Raw genomic sequence first — 16077 nt, forward strand, 5'->3', positions numbered from 1 at the left:
GATATTTCTTCCTACTCTAGGTTTTTTTCTAATTTTTAAAAAATTTATTTATTTTGTAATTGAAGGATCATTGCTTTACAGAATTTTGTTTTCTGTCAAACATCATTAAGTTTTTTATCACTAGTTTGTGTTGCTGCTGCTTCTGCTGCTGCTGCTAAGTCACTTCAGTCGTGTCCAACTCTGTGCGACCCCAGAGACGGCAGCCCACCAGGCTCCCCCCACCCCTGGGATTCTCCAGGCAAGAACACTGGAGTGGGTTGCCATTTCCTTCTCCAATGCATGAAAGTGAAAAGTGAAAGTGAAGTCGCTCAGTCGTGTCCGACTCTTCTCGACCCCATAGACGGCAGCCCACTAGGCTCCTCTGTCCCTGGGATTCTCCAGGCAAGAACACTGGAGTGGGTTGCCATTGCCTTCTCCAATTTGTGTTAAATGTCATCAAATATTTTTTCATCCATTGATGATCATGTTTACCTGTGTTAATTTATTATTACAGTGAGTGACACAGAATTTCTAATATTAAACTTGCTTACATTCCTGGCAGAAACTCAGCATGATCATGGTGTATTTTGTTTTTCATGCTCTTTGAGTTTATTTTAGTACTTTCACCTGTTTTCAAGTAGTAGAAAGTAGTTGTATTCTTTCCAGATCCTTTCAGAGTCCTTACCCTTCGCATGTATCTCCAGGATTTCTATACATTTTTACTTCCAATAATCAGAACTTCATATTCTTTTTCAGAGACTGCCTGCAGGCTAATGGAACCCATTTTGCCTACAGGCTCAGAGAGGCAAAGGAGAGCCTCAGAAGAGCCTAGGAATTTACATTTCCCTTCTGCTCTGAGTGCTGTGGAAGTGTGAAAGGTCTAGCCCTTTTCTTCAGGTCAGGACAGCGTTGGGGCCTAACCTACAATCCAGAGCTCCCCCGGGGGATCAGGCAGAAGTGAGAGGGACTTTGCTCAGGATCATAGCCTTGCTTATTCTCCTCCCTCCTATGTCCTACTTCCTCCATGCTCTTCCTGATTCCCTTGGGAGAACTTTCCTTATAAATCACTTGGACACAAATCCTCAACTCAGCTCTACTTCTGAAGACAACCTAATAAGTGAGATGGGCCTTTATACTGTCCTTGTCTTGTTTTAGAATCAAGGTTATTATACTGGGCTTACAAGAATTAGTTGGAAGGTGCTCCTTTAAGAATATATATATTTTCCTGATCTTTGCTAGAATTTGTGTAATATAAGATTGCTCTGTTCCTTGAAAGTTTAGTATTACTTGCTTGTGGTGAACAAGGATGATGGTCATCTCAGATACGACTATGTGGTGGGGAGGAAGTAAGTGGAAAGAGGAGTATATTATTCTGGGACTTGTAGAGGATGGAAGGGAAGGCTATTTATGGAGGATTTTGTTACTGTGTAGACTCACAACAATTAATCTTCCTCAAATTCCACTGAGATGTGTTTGCGTGTGTGTGTGTGTGCATGCACTTTCCCATAGGCATTTGTCCCCTTCAGAGATAATAGGAACACAGGCCACTGGCCCTTCCTCCACCTGGATTGGGCCTGACCCTGCCACACTGGTGCTAGTGCCCAGCTCCTCCCTCTGACACGTGTCAGAGGAGCTGGAAGACTGATCCCACAGCTGCAGCCCCTCTCTGTTGTGATCTCCGCCCTCAGGTGCCTTTCTCCAACTGCAGTCGAGACTGCCTGGCAGGGACCAGGAAAGGAATCATTGAGGGGGAGCCCACCTGCTGCTTTGAGTGTGTGGAATGTCCTGATGGGGAGTACAGCGACGAGACAGGTAAAGGAGCAACCCCTGGTGGGCATGCAGGGCTCCCTTCACTGTGGGGCCCTGGGCTCAGCAAAGTCCCTGAAAGGGCTGGGCTGAGATGGTGCTTAGCACGGTTTCTCATTTAACAAGGTGCAATCTGAGCATCACACTGGGCTGCACACTGAGGGGGACAGAATCAGAATATTAGGTATCTCTGTAATACCGTAAAAGTTTACAAACACATCTGTTGCACATCTTTCTCTTACTTTGATGCTGCTGCTACTGCTAATTCACTTCAGTCGTGTCCAACTCTGTGTGACCCCATAGACATCAGCCCACGAGGCTCGCCCATCCCTGGGATTCTCCAGGCAAGAACACTGGAGTGGGTTGCCATTTCCTTCTCCAATGCAGGAAAGTGAAAAGTGAGAGTGAAGTCGCTCAGTCGTGTCCGACTCTTAGCGACCCCATGGACTGCAGCCCACCAGGCTCCTTCATCCATGGGATTTTCCAGGCAAGAGTACTGGAGTGGGGTGCCATTGCCTCCTCCATCTTACTTCGATACTGCACTCCAATGTTGTTTTTCTTTTCTTAGAGCTCAGTGATCCTGAATAGATGTTGTGTCTGTTCCCTAATTAAGGCAGCAGCAGTGCTAGAGAGCATATCAGGGAATCACCATCTAAAATGAGTAAGAGACTGGATGACAGCAGCAAGAAGATGCTGTAGGCAACACAATGTAACATCAAATTCAAAGCTGGGCTAATAGAGCTAAACAACAGAATGAGCTCTTAGGAACCAGAGATGTGTGTTCCAGGCTTCAGAGTTAATAGGTCAAGATAGATTGTCTACAGAGTACCTGGCACTGGACTTACTACCTTATTTATGTTTCTCCTATGCCTCAGTTTCTTCATCTATAAAGTAAGAATAATAATAAACCTATCTTACAGAGTTTGGGGGATTAAATTAGATAAAACTGGTAAAACACATGATAAGTTATAGAGAAATATTTGATTGGCATATTGGAAGCACTCTATAAATACTAAATATAATTTTTTCTCATTATTATTAACTCATTTCATCCTCACTACCATGATGGAGTTATTATTGCTTCCATTTCACCGATGAGGAAACTGAGGCTCAGATTGGTTAAGGAGCCTGACCAAAGTCACACAGCTAATAAATGGCAGGGCCAGAATTCCCATCCAGACCACTGACTGCAAAGTCCGTGCTCCTTTCACCCCCCAAAACTGCACACTGACTGAGACACAGCACAGGCTTAATAAACATTTGTTGGTCAAACGAGTCTACAGCCACCCTCACTAGAAAGCCACTGATGTGGAGTGAGGAAGGCACAGGTCAGAATTGTTGAGCACTTTGCCGTGATCTAAGAGGCTGCTCTGGTGTGTCTACAAAGCCCATCCTTATGTCCAAAATAAGTCAGACTGAGTGTGAATCACTATGAAAATTGGTGGACAGTGCCAGACCCCCAGTGTGCAGGGCAGCCACCTGTCTGGCAAGACTGATCATTCTGTGCTTGCTGAATGATGGTTTGTACATCAGCAAGTAGTGTTAAAGGAAGCAAGTAGCCCTCCTAGAGTTTGGAATTGACATGTACACACGGCTATATATAAAATGGATGACCAACAACAATCTACTGTACAACACAGGGAAGTCAGTTCAATATTATGTCACAACCTAAATGGGAAAACAATTTGAAAAAAGAATAGATACACGTATGTGTATAAACTGAATCACTTCGCTATACACTCAAAACTATCACAACATTGTTAATCGACTATATTGCAACATAAAATTTAAAAATTTTTCAAAAAGTATCCCCCATATATACAAACTGGAGGAGGGCATGGCAACCCACTCCAGTTTTCTTGCCTGGAGAATCCCATGGATAGATGAGCCTGGTGGGCTACAGTCCATAGGGTGGAAAAGAGCTGGACACAACTGAAGGGACCTGAGCACAATACATATGACTGAACACACAGCACATATGACTGACCACGGCACACGTGACTGAGTACAGCACAAAAGAAAAAAATAATAGAACCATCAAAGAAACATGAAATTCAGTTTATTATTAAGCATAAGTCAGGGTTCAGTACATTATCTGATAATGTAAAAATCACAATTATTTCATCAATAAAGCAAATTTAAAGTTCCCTCATCACCACATTCAAACTCACAAATTTCAGTCTCTGCCACGCAGTACTAACCCCTTCACTGCGACACTTTACAGATGCAAGTGCCTGTGATAAGTGCCCTGATGACTTCTGGTCCAATGAGAACCACACTTCCTGCATCGCCAAGGAGATCGAGTTTCTGTCGTGGACCGAGCCCTTCGGGATCGCACTCACGCTCTTTGCTGTGCTGGGCATTTTCCTCACAGCCTTCGTGCTGGGCGTCTTCATCAAGTTCCGCAACACGCCCATCGTCAAGGCCACCAACCGGGAGCTCTCCTATCTCCTTCTCTTCTCCCTGCTCTGCTGCTTCTCCAGCTCCCTGTTCTTCATCGGGGAGCCCCAGGACTGGACGTGCCGCCTGCGCCAGCCGGCCTTTGGCATCAGCTTCGTGCTCTGCATCTCGTGCATCCTGGTGAAAACCAATCGGGTCCTCCTGGTGTTTGAGGCCAAGATTCCCACCAGCTTCCACCGGAAGTGGTGGGGGCTCAACCTGCAGTTCCTGCTGGTCTTCCTCTGCACCTTCATGCAGATTGTCATCTGTGCCATTTGGCTCAATACAGCGCCCCCCTCGAGCTACCGCAACCACGAGCTGGAGGACGAGATCATCTTCATCACCTGCCACGAGGGCTCGCTCATGGCGCTGGGCTTCCTGATCGGCTACACCTGCTTGCTGGCCGCCATCTGCTTCTTCTTCGCCTTCAAGTCCCGGAAGCTGCCAGAGAACTTCAATGAAGCCAAGTTCATCACCTTCAGCATGCTCATCTTCTTCATCGTCTGGATCTCTTTCATCCCCGCCTACGCCAGCACTTACGGCAAGTTCGTCTCTGCCGTGGAGGTGATCGCCATCCTGGCGGCCAGCTTTGGCTTGCTGGCCTGTATCTTCTTCAACAAGGTCTACATCATCCTCTTCAAGCCTTCCCGGAACACCATCGAGGAGGTGCGCTGCAGCACCGCGGCACACGCCTTCAAGGTGGCCGCCCGAGCCACGCTGCGCCGCAGCAACGTCTCCCGCCAGCGGTCCAGCAGCCTAGGGGGCTCCACGGGATCCACCCCCTCCTCCTCCATCAGCAGCAAGAGCAACAGCGAGGACCCGTTCCCTCAGCAGCAGCCGAAGAGGCAGAAGCAGCCGCAGCCGCTGGCCCTGAGCCCGCACAACGCGCAGCAGCCACAGCCGCGGCCACCCTCGACCCCACAGCCGCAGCCACAGTCGCAGCAGCCGCCCCGATGCAAGCAGAAGGTCATCTTCGGCAGCGGCACCGTCACCTTCTCGCTGAGCTTTGACGAGCCTCAGAAGACCGCCGTGGCTCACAGGAATTCCACGCACCAGACCTCCCTGGAGGCCCAGAAAAACAATGACGCCCTGACCAAACACCAGGCGTTGCTCCCGCTGCAGTGCGGAGAGACGGACTCAGAATTGACCTCCCAGGAGACAGGCCTGCAGGGCCCTGTGGGTGAGGACCACCAGCTAGAGATGGAGGACCCCGAAGAGATGTCCCCGGCACTTGTAGTGTCTAATTCCCGGAGCTTTGTCATCAGTGGCGGAGGCAGCACTGTTACGGAAAACATGCTGCGTTCTTAAAAGGGAAGGAGAAAGCCAGTTCAGGGGGAATCCAGGCAGTTTCCCCGGGATGACCTTCTCCAAAGGGATGAGGAACTGCCCCCCCACCCCCACCCCCTTCCTCCAGGAAGGAGGGATAAGACCCACCAAATGCTTGGAACTTAGTTGCACTGCTATAAACGACAGTGAATGAAATAATGTCCCCCTTAAAATTAAAAAGAGGGGAGCGGTGTGCTTCTGTGGTTAGGTTTATCAGAGTGCTGAGATCCCTATAGTCAGGTTCGCCTTTCCTATCCCTGCTTCCATTCTCCTCTTCTGTTCTATCCCATCCAACAGTCCAGAGATAAAACCATGGCTTTAAGATACCCACCTATTCCCCCTAGGGTCTTATTTGTTGTTTTTGTTGCTGTTGTTTTGGTTTGATTTTTGTTTTTAATGTTGAAACGTCTGCCCTGAACTTTGCAGACAGCCTGGTCCAAAAACAAACCTGTGCAGAGTGACAGGACCTCCTATGGGCACCACTAGAGTTGAGTGCGAAAGACAGAATGTCGCCAGCGCTGCCCAACACCTTGACAGTGGGAAGAACTTGAAATGTCCAGAGCTGTAAGATGAATGTGTCCCCTCCTATTTATGAAAAATGTTAAATATGTGGTTTCCTACTTGCTGCTGCTGTCACGTGACATGGAGAAGGTTAGCATCCATCCTCCAGCAGTATGTCTGATCTTGTCCAGAGTGTGATGGTGATGCCACGTTTAGATTCCAATATCTCAGGAATCACCTCAGCCTGCATGAATCCAATGAGCTGTATCTGTAATTAATATTGTCATATGTAGCTTTATCCTTAAGAAAATGTGTTTGTTTTAATAGTCCGTGGAAAATATAAGCTGGAAAAAATGTCCCAGTCTGGTTGATATAAGGCAGTATTATTGAGTCCCGTTTTCTTTGCCCGCCCCACCACCCACACCCCAATGAGCTAAGCCCTAAATGAGCCCTTTCAGGGCCCAGGGATCCAGAAGCTCCCTCTTTCTCCACCCCAAACGCTTCCTGAAGTCAGATCCATGCCTTTCCCTGTGAAGAATAAGCTCCCAGTCTCTGACCTCCTACCAGTTTCTGGGGTAAGAACACGTGGTTCCAAGAGAGCTCTCATGGGATATTACTCTTGGCACCCCCCAATGCCATACTTAGGTTCCCTCCAGCAGTGGGATCTGCCCATGGGTAGTTACAAGATTGAACGTTGAATGGCATACTGCTGAACAGTCAGTTCTGGAGCTAGAGAGGCCTGGGGTCAAGTGCTGGGTTTGTCACTCACAAGTTGGGTGACCACAGGCAGGGAACCTTGACCTCACTCAGCCCCAGCTTCTTTGTGTCTAAAATGGAGGTAATAATCATCCTTTTCCCGCAGAGCTCTTATGTGGGTTAAATGAGATAAATGTATGTAAAGTATTTTAGCATGGTGCCTAGCCCATAGTAAGCACGCAATAAATATTAGTTAATATTATTACTGATATTGTAATTTCTTTCACTTATTTAAAATAGAAAACAACACATTTATTTAACCATTCACACTTTAACAACAAACCCACTGATCACACTAACTTTCTCCATAATAAGCCCAAGAACTCTACGGCCCAGTCCAAGGGGTCCTGAACACCATAGCTCATGGTGAAGCCGAACATCAGTCCCCTAAGGGACCCATGCTCCCCCCACCTCTGTGGTGTCAGAACCAAGATGTCCAACCAAGGGAAGACCATCCCCGTCTGGCAGCTGACTCTCAGATCTCTCTAAATGCTGCTTTTAAGCCAGTCAAACCTGTGTGACACCACAAAGTCTACCGTTCTTGATGACTTCCTGACCATTTTCTTCCAAAAGGGCCACCTTTCCTTGATTTTTAAAGTGAAAATGAATTGTGGAAGGGACTTCCCTGGTAGGCCAATGGTAAACATTCCATGCTGCCAATGCAGGAGACACAGGTTCCATCCCTGGTCAGGTACTAAGATCCCACATGCCACACGACGAGGCCAAAAGATTCAAAAAATTAAAGTTGAAAGTTAAAAAAAAAAATGACCTGTGGAAATTACAATTGTCAATCTGGATGAAAAGACACTAGAGGGCGTCAGGTAGGAGACACAGAGAAGGTCTCACACAGGAGGACCTGCGGCATCTGCTTCCCCAAACCAGACCCAGCCTGCCACTCCCACCCTGATCACACCTCTGAGCAAGGCCCAGAGCAGAATGAAGACTTACATTTAACATTTTACTTGGACTTTTTTTTAAAAAAGGCTGAACATTTGATGGCCTTAGTTTTAATTTTTCTATTTGGTTGTTTTAAATACAAGCTTTTATCTTATTTTTATTTTGCTGGTCCAAGCAGCCAAGTGGAAACAGCTACTTTGCAATGCAAAATGCCACACACTCATCCTTCCCAAGTTTGCTTTGACAAGTGGCTCACCCTCACGGCTGAGCTGGAGGAAGAGGTTTCCCAGGGAAAACACACCATTCACGGTGAGCTCCACGTCACCGAGTGCTTGCAAATAAAGTGGTCTCCCCCCAGGTTCTTGTCAAAAAGGGAGGCTGACCGTCACTGTCCTTTGTCCTTCGTAGCAGACACGACTCTCACACACAGTCAGGGTCTCGGTTATGAATCTGCATTATGTTTCTGTCACATCCCGGTTTCCTTCTCAAATTCCCGTTCAGCCTAATGACAGAAACTTCATTTTAGTCAAACTGGGGTTTTCTCTCGAATTTCAGAATTTTCTGAATCAATTTAGATTTTTAGGGGTCTGTTCAGAGGTTTCTCCCTTCCCCTTTCCAGGAAGGTTTCTATAGTGTGAGGAGGTAGGGTTCCCCAAACATCCACAGCTCCTGTTGACATCTCTGAGAACATTTTTTTCTTTTATCTTTTTTAGATGTGGACCATTTTTAAAGTCTTTATTGAATTTGTTACAACAGTGCTTCCGTTTTATGTTCTGAGTTTTTGCCCTCGAGGCATGTGGGATCTTAGCTCTCTGACCAGGGATTGCGCCTGTACCCGTTGCATTGGAACGTGAAGTCTTAACCACTGGACCACCAGGGAAGTCCCTCTGAAAACATTCTTATCTAGCCCTCAAGTAATTGTTATGCCTCCATTCTGACATCCTCTGAGGCTTCTGTGTCCCCAGGGCATAGAATCCACAGTGATTTTCATGGCTGCATCACCTTGTCCCAACCACGAGGCCCCTCCCAGGCCTGCCAGATCTCTCATGAGAAAGCCCTGGGGCCTGGGAATTACCAGGCAGGTCTCAGGCTCTTCTCTCCTTGCCCTCCACTGCCAAAGAAATTCCTAATTCCTCCACAGGGTTGTTTGGCAAAAAATAACTTACTACCTGCCAAGCACTCAGCACTCATGACACAGGGATCCAGACACTGGAACCTTCATTGCAGCTGGAGGAACCAAAGTTCTCTGCCACTGTGCTTGGCCCCATTCATATCACCTTTCCAAGATTCCCATCAGTCACATGCAGAACTCTTCCACAGGAAGTTTGGGAAAGTGGCCTTTGCTCTCCAGCCTCTGGAGTACAGGACGGCGTGCTAGAGGAAGGTGGGTGATGCATGAGCCAGTCTGCAGTATCCACTGCCCACAAACAAAGCATTTTTTAAGATCAAACACAAAATGAAAAACACATCTTGCTGAGAAAAAAATAAGCAAAATTTGATTCCCTTTCATCTTAACAGCTGTGGTAAATCAGAAAGATACGTGAAGACAGAACTGCAGATGGCATTTTGCCATGAAAGAGAGGCTGCTAACAGATAAAAGAGAGAGCAAGCAGGGGCAAGAACTCCAGGGTGGGACTGCAGAGGGGTGGGAGGGCGGGAATTTGATTATAAACTCATTAGCACTGTTGGACTTTTTAAATGATATGCAAAAGTTTGTGTGTCTGGGTTCGTTTAATAGCCTGGATACATAATACACAATTGTTTAACAGTGATTACGACTGGGTGTTAGAATTATGAATGACTTATTTCCTTCTTAATATTTTTCTGGATTTTTTTCTAGGAACATGACTTACAGTAAAGGAAAAAAATCTGCTTCTTAGATTATCAAATGTGATCATATTACAGTCATATTTTTTGTTTGCACTTTTTTTTACTTTTTATTTATAAATCATTTCAAGCTTATATAAATTTTGCAAAAATAAGCAGTCCAAAAGACATCTGTACCCCTTCTACCTAGATTCATTTATTATTAACATTTTACCTCATTTGTTGTCAGCATTGTGGTCATTTAACAAAACATGATGCACTCTGAAGTATTTTGGGGTGAGATCATAGGATGCCTGGAGTTTGCTTTAAAAACCACAATGGGGGAGAAAACAGGTATGTAGGGAGAAAGATAAGAAAGAACACCAGAAAGTCAATGGCTGTTAAAGCTTCAGTTTTCTACTCCTATTTTTTTGTGTGTTTCTAAATTTCCATAATAAAAAATTAAATTTAAAAAAACAGCCAAAGTATAAAAAAGAATCCACCAGTTAAAAAAAAAAAATCACACCAAAGATTTCAATAACTTGAGTGGCCCTTTCATCACAGTTTCTTGACTGGTGGATTCTTTTTTATCCTTTGGCTGTTTTTTATCACAAGAGAAGCTAGTACATCAAACACACAAACAAAAGGAACCTGAAAGTCTACCAAGCAACTAAAAATTTAGTTGAAAAACAAACCAAAAAAAATTTAATGTAAGACCTTTACAATGAGCTTCAAAAAGCAACTCTTTGGAGCATATCAGAAAGGCCTTCTTGGAGCTTGATGAAACACAAGTCTTCCTGGATCTTGAAGTGATCTATTATGATCTTATCCTTAGTTGAACCAACTGTGGGCTGCTCAAGTTTTCTGAATTATCCTCAGGCAATTGGTTTAACAGATCCCTCTTAACTTTTGTGCCAGTAAATTTTCTTTTATGAATATACTCCCAGGGAAATAAGCCAACAGGCAGCAAAATTAATTAGTACCTATGTGTTCTGGATACATGACCTCTATGCCCCTGGTCATGTGCAGGGAGGCCTGCAACCAGGGGAGCACAGACGCACTGCAGATGCAGACAGGAAAGCGTCCAGACACCCATCACCTGGGGGACGGCAGAGGAAATTACACTATGATCCCATTGCAGAAGAGCCCACCCACACACATCAGATATGACAGCATGTGCATGAGGTCAAAGCAGTAATCAAACTTAGAAATAACAGTAAGGAAGAGAGCAGGACATAGAATCATGTGTCCACACAGAATAACATGGATTAAGTTTCACTGGAGAGAAGGGAATACAGGGAAGCAAAATAATTTATTGTTTGCTTCTTTCTTTTGTAGAGTTACACAACTTCATTGAAATCAGAGAGGCAGGTAGAGAAAACAGGAACAAACACACCCTTACCTGAAGTACTTTAGCTATGATTTAAGCACTAGTAAAGCCAAGGTACAATGGAGTGTGTGCTTAAATGTCACTTCAGTCATGTCCGACTCTTCATGACCCTACGGACTGTAGCCTGCCAGGCTCCTCTGTCCATGGGATTCTCCAAGCAAGAATACTGGAGTGGGTTGTCATTTCCCGCTCCAGGGGATCTTCCCAACCCAGGGATTGAACCCGCATCTCTTATGGCTTCGGCATTGGCAGGCGAATTCTTTAGCACTAGCACCACCTGGGAAGCCCCAAAACTTCCAATGCAGAACAAACAGATATTTAAGGTTGCAGTGGGATGCATGCAAGTAACTGATGAATCTTTGTCTAGCCACTTCTTATCACAGGCAGAATAATGGCCCCCAATTTTATCTGGGACCTAACCCTCGGAACCTGTGAATGTGTTATGTTACATGGCAAGGGAGAATTCAGTTGCATATGCAATTAAAATTGTTAATCAGCTGATCTTGATATAGGGAGAGTTCTGGATTATTCAAGTGGGCCCAATGTAATCACAAGAGTGCTTATAAATGGAAGAGAAAAGCAAGAAAGTTAGGGTCAGAGGCAGAAATTTGAAAATGCTGTGCTGTGCTTAAGTTGCTTCAGTTGTATCCAACTCTTTGTGACCCCATGGACCGTAGCTTGCCAGGCTCCTCTGTCCATGAGATAATTCAGGCAAGAATACTGGAGTGGGTTGCCATTTCCTTCTCCAGGGGATCTTCCCAACCCAGGGATGGAACCACATCTCCTATGTCTCCTGAATTGGCTGGCGGGTTCTTTACCACCAGCACCACCTGGGAAGCTCTTGAAAATGCTACTATATATAAAATAAGTAAGCTATAAGGATTCATTGTTCAGTACAGGGAATAAAGACATTATTTTATAATAACTTTAAATGGAGTATAAACTTTAAAGGTACTGAGTCACTATGTTGTACACCTAAAACTAACACAATATTGTAAATAAACTATATGCTCCAATTTTTTAAAACTATATATAATTTTTTTAAAGAGAGATTCGAAGATGTTCTGCTGCTGGTTCTGAAGATGGAGGAAGACCACAAGTCAATGAATGTAGGTGGCTGCTAGTAAGCCAGAAGGATCAGGAACAGGTTTTCCCCTAGGGTCTCCAGAAAAGGGATACAGCCCTGTCGACACCTTTCTGGACTCCTGACATCCAGAATTAGAAAAAAACAAATTTGTGATGTTTGAAGCCACTGCACTTGGAGTAACTTACTGCAGTAGCAGGAGGAAACTGTTAAACTTACCTTTACTACCGTGTCAGTGGCAAGTGGGCTTTTAGTGACAATCTGCTTTTAGAATTAAATGAAAAGTAAGACAAGGAAAAGTAAGACAAATTTTCTTGTCCTTTTGAAAAGTCAGTATCATTTGTAAAGGGCTTTCTAGATTATAAATTTCTAAAAAGAAACAAAAAGTAAGTGTGTGAAATTCGAATTTGAATGAAATTTGGGAAATGAGAATATGAACTGGTTATTAGATGAAAGTAAGGAAGTATTGTTAATTTTCTTAGGGGTGATAATATAGGTAAGAAAATGTTCTTATTTTTAGGGGATGCTGGCTGAAGTGTTTAAGGGTAAATAAGCACAGTGTTTGCAACTACTTTTAAATGTTTCTTAAAAATACAGATATTACATCATGAGAGACACTGGGCTGGAAGAAGCACAAGCTAGAATCAAGATTGCCAGGAGAAATATCAATAACCTCAGATATGCAGATGACACCACCCTTATGGCAGAAAGTGAAGAGGAACTAAAAAGCCTCTTGATGAAAGTGAAAGAGGAGAGTGAAAAAGTTGGCTTAAAGCTCAACACTCAGAAAACTAAGATCATGGCATCTGGTCCCATCATTTCATGGCAAATAGATGGGGAAACAGTGGAAACAGTGTCAGACTTTATCTTTTTGGGCTCCAAAATCACTGTAGATGGTGACTGCAGCCATGAAATTAAAAGATGCTTACTCCTTGGAAGGAAAGTTATGACCAACCTAGATAGCATATTCAAAAGAGAGACATTACTTTGCCAACAAAAGTCCATCTAGTCAAGGCTATTGTCTTTCCTGTGGTCATGTATGGATGTGAGAGTTGGACTGTGAAGAAAGCTGAGCACCGAAGAATTGATGTTTTGAACTGTGGTGTTGGAGAAGACTCTTGAGAGTCCCTTGGACTGCAAGGAGATCCAACCAGTCCATTCTGAAGGAGATCAGCCCTGGGATTTCTTTGGAAGGAATGATACTAAAGCTGAAACTCCAGTACTTTGGCCACCTCATGGGAAGGGTTGACTCATTGGAAAAGACTCTGATGCTGGGAGGGATTGGGGGCAGGAGGAGAAGGGGATGACAGAGGATGAGATGGCTGGATGGCATCACCAACTCGACGGACGTGAGTTTGAGTGAACTCCAGGAGTTGGTGATGGACAGGGAGGCCTGGCGTGCTGTGATTCATGGGGTCACAAAGAGTCGGACATGACTGAAGAACTGAACTGAACTGAACTGAAAAATACAGATATATACTGAAACGCTCACCAAAATAATAATAATTGCTTGATCTGAGTGGTGATGTGGGGTGTTTATTGCACTATTTTTCTGAGTGTGTAGAAATTTTCCAATAAATGTAAGAAATTTTTTTGATGAACTTATTTATTTTTGGCTGGACTGGGTTTTCATTGCTGCACGCAGGCTTTCTCTAGCTGCAGGGAGAGGGGGCTACACTCTCTTTGTTTCAGTGCACGGGTTTCTCATTGTGGTGGCTTCTCTTGTTGCAGAGCAGAGGCTCTGGGCATGTGAGCTTAGTAATTGCAATCCACAGGCTTAGTTGCACCTCAGTATGTGGCCTCTTCCTAGACCAGGGATCAAACCCATGTCCCCTGCATTGGCAGGTGGATTCTTTATCACTGGACCACCAGGAAAGCCCAATAATTTATTTTTTTAAACTTTATAAATGTTTGTTAAGCTATTGCACAGAAACTTTACATTTTAGCTGAAAATGCTCTCTATGCATAGAACTTTCTTTCAAAAATTAATTGTAGCAATTCAGATTTGTGGTTAGAATGTGGCAAGATAAGTATCATCATATGTAAAATAGTTTAAATGAGTTTCCAGTTAGAAAGCTGATGGGAAAAAATCTGATGTCATCCTATGAATCAGTGGAAAGTTACTGCTGTCTAATTGAAGAAAGTAACCTGGTGGAATGGGGATTTTGGTCTCAGCAGGTCAGAGATTTTCATTTCTTGATTTTGTCAATAGAAGGAATAAAAGTGAAACTTTGAAAATAAGAAATGGAAATTATGGACAAGAAAGTGGGCACGAAAATTGTTCCTGGAGGCCCCACATCCAGAACCAGAACCACTCTGGAACCAGTAGCAGAAGGAAATTGCAAGAAACATGTGTTACCCAGTTTTCTATGGATAGATAGGAAAAACAAAATAACACCAGAAGGAATGTAAAAATAGCATTCTAGCCTGTCCATAGATAAGAATAGAATTAGCTAACAGTAGAATGAAAAACACTTTTGTATAGCTTGCCTTTTAGACTTTAAAATATATATGTGTGTGAACAGTCAATATGGTTTCTAATAAAGAAATACTTAGTTCAGTTCAGTTCAGTTGTGTCTGATTCTTTGCAACCCCATGGACTGCAGCACACCAGGCCTCCCTGTCCATCACCAACTCCAGGAGTTCACCCAAACTCATGTCCATTGACTCCATGATGCCATCCAACCATCTCATACTCTACTGCCCCCTTCTCCTCCCACCCTCAATCTTACCCAGCATCAGGGTCTTTTCAAATGAGTCAGCTCTTTGCATCAGGTGGCCAAAGTATTGGAGTTTCAGCTTCAACATCAGTCCTTCCAATGAATACCCAGGACTGATCTCCTTTAGGATGGACTGGTTGGACCTCCTTGCAGTCCAAGGGACTCTCAAGAGTCTTCTCCAACACCACAGTTCAAAACATCAATTCTTCGGTGCTCAGCTTTCTTTATAGTCCAACTCTCACATCCATACATGACCACAGGAAAAACCATAGCCTTGACTAGACGGACCTTTGTTGGCAAAGTAATGTCTCTGCTTTTTAATATGCTGTCTGGGTTGGTCATAACTTTCCTTCCAAGGAGTAAGCGTCTTTTAATTTCATGGCTGCAATCACCATCTGCAGTGATTTTGGATTTTTATTTGTCAAAATAAAGTCTGACACTGTTTCCACTGTTTCCCCATCTATTTGCCATGAAGTGATGGGACCAGATGCCATGATCTTAGTTTTCTGAGTGTTGAGCTTTAAGCCAACTTTTTAACTCTCCTCTTTCACTTCTATCAAGAGGCTTTTTAGTTCTTCTTCACTTTCTGCCATAAGGGTGGTGTCATCTGCATATCTGAGGTTATTGATATTTCTCCTGGCAATCTTGATTCCAGCTTGTGCTTCATCCAGCTCAGCATTTCTCATGATGCACTCTGCATATAAGTTAAATAGGCAGAGTGACAATATACAGCCTTGACGAACTCCTTTTCCTCTTTGGAACCAGTCTGTTGTTCCATGTCCTGTTCTAATTGTTGCTTCCTGACCTGCATATAGGTTTCTCAAGAGGCACATCAGGTGGTCTGGTATTCCCATCTCTTTCAGAATTTTCCACAGTTTATTGTGATCCACACAGTCAAAGGCTTTGGCATAGTCAATAAAGCAGAAATAGATGTTTTTTGGAACTCTCTTGCTTTTTCGATGATCCAGCGGATGTTGGCAATATGATCTCTGGTTCCTCTGCCTTTTCTAAAACCAGCTTGAAAATCTGAAAGTTCACGGTTCACGTATTGCTGAAGCCTGGCTTGGAGAATTTTGAGCATTGCTTTGCTAATGTGTGAGATGATGCAATTGTGCAGTAGTTTGAGCATTCTTTGGCATTGCAAGACCATCCCCAAGAAAACGAAATGCAAAAAAGCAAAATGGTTGTCTGAGGAGGCCTTACAAATAGCTGTGAAAAGAAGAGAAGCAAAAAGCAAAGGAGAAAAGGAAAGATATACCCATTTTAATGCAGAGTTCCAAAGAATAGCAAGGAGAGATAAGAAAGCCTTCCTCAGTGATCAGCGCAAAGAAATAGAGGAAAATAATAGAATGGGAAAGACTAGAGATATCTTC

At 44.0% G+C, this 16077-nt stretch overlaps 2 protein-coding genes across 11 annotated transcripts in view; one reads left to right on the forward strand and one right to left on the reverse strand.

Moving 5' to 3' along the window:
• The window catches only part of CASR (calcium sensing receptor), an 89354-nt gene extending 82927 nt beyond the window's left edge, over positions 1-6427 (forward strand). For all 3 annotated transcript variants that reach the window (XM_019954497.2, XM_070796898.1, XM_070796956.1), the window contains exons 6-7: positions 1668-1791; positions 4010-6427. In XM_019954497.2, the coding sequence (XP_019810056.2) occupies positions 1668-1791; positions 4010-5532 (1647 nt within the window). In that variant the 3' untranslated portion in view covers positions 5533-6427. The remainder of the gene's footprint in view (positions 1-1667; positions 1792-4009) is intronic.
• Positions 1-16077, reverse strand: part of ILDR1 (immunoglobulin like domain containing receptor 1) — a 283577-nt gene that overhangs the window by 263821 nt on the left and 3679 nt on the right. The window lies entirely within an intron of this gene.

This window comes from Bos indicus, chromosome 1 (genome assembly GCF_029378745.1).
Source record: "Bos indicus isolate NIAB-ARS_2022 breed Sahiwal x Tharparkar chromosome 1, NIAB-ARS_B.indTharparkar_mat_pri_1.0, whole genome shotgun sequence".
Classification (NCBI taxonomy): Eukaryota; Metazoa; Chordata; class Mammalia; order Artiodactyla; family Bovidae; genus Bos; species Bos indicus.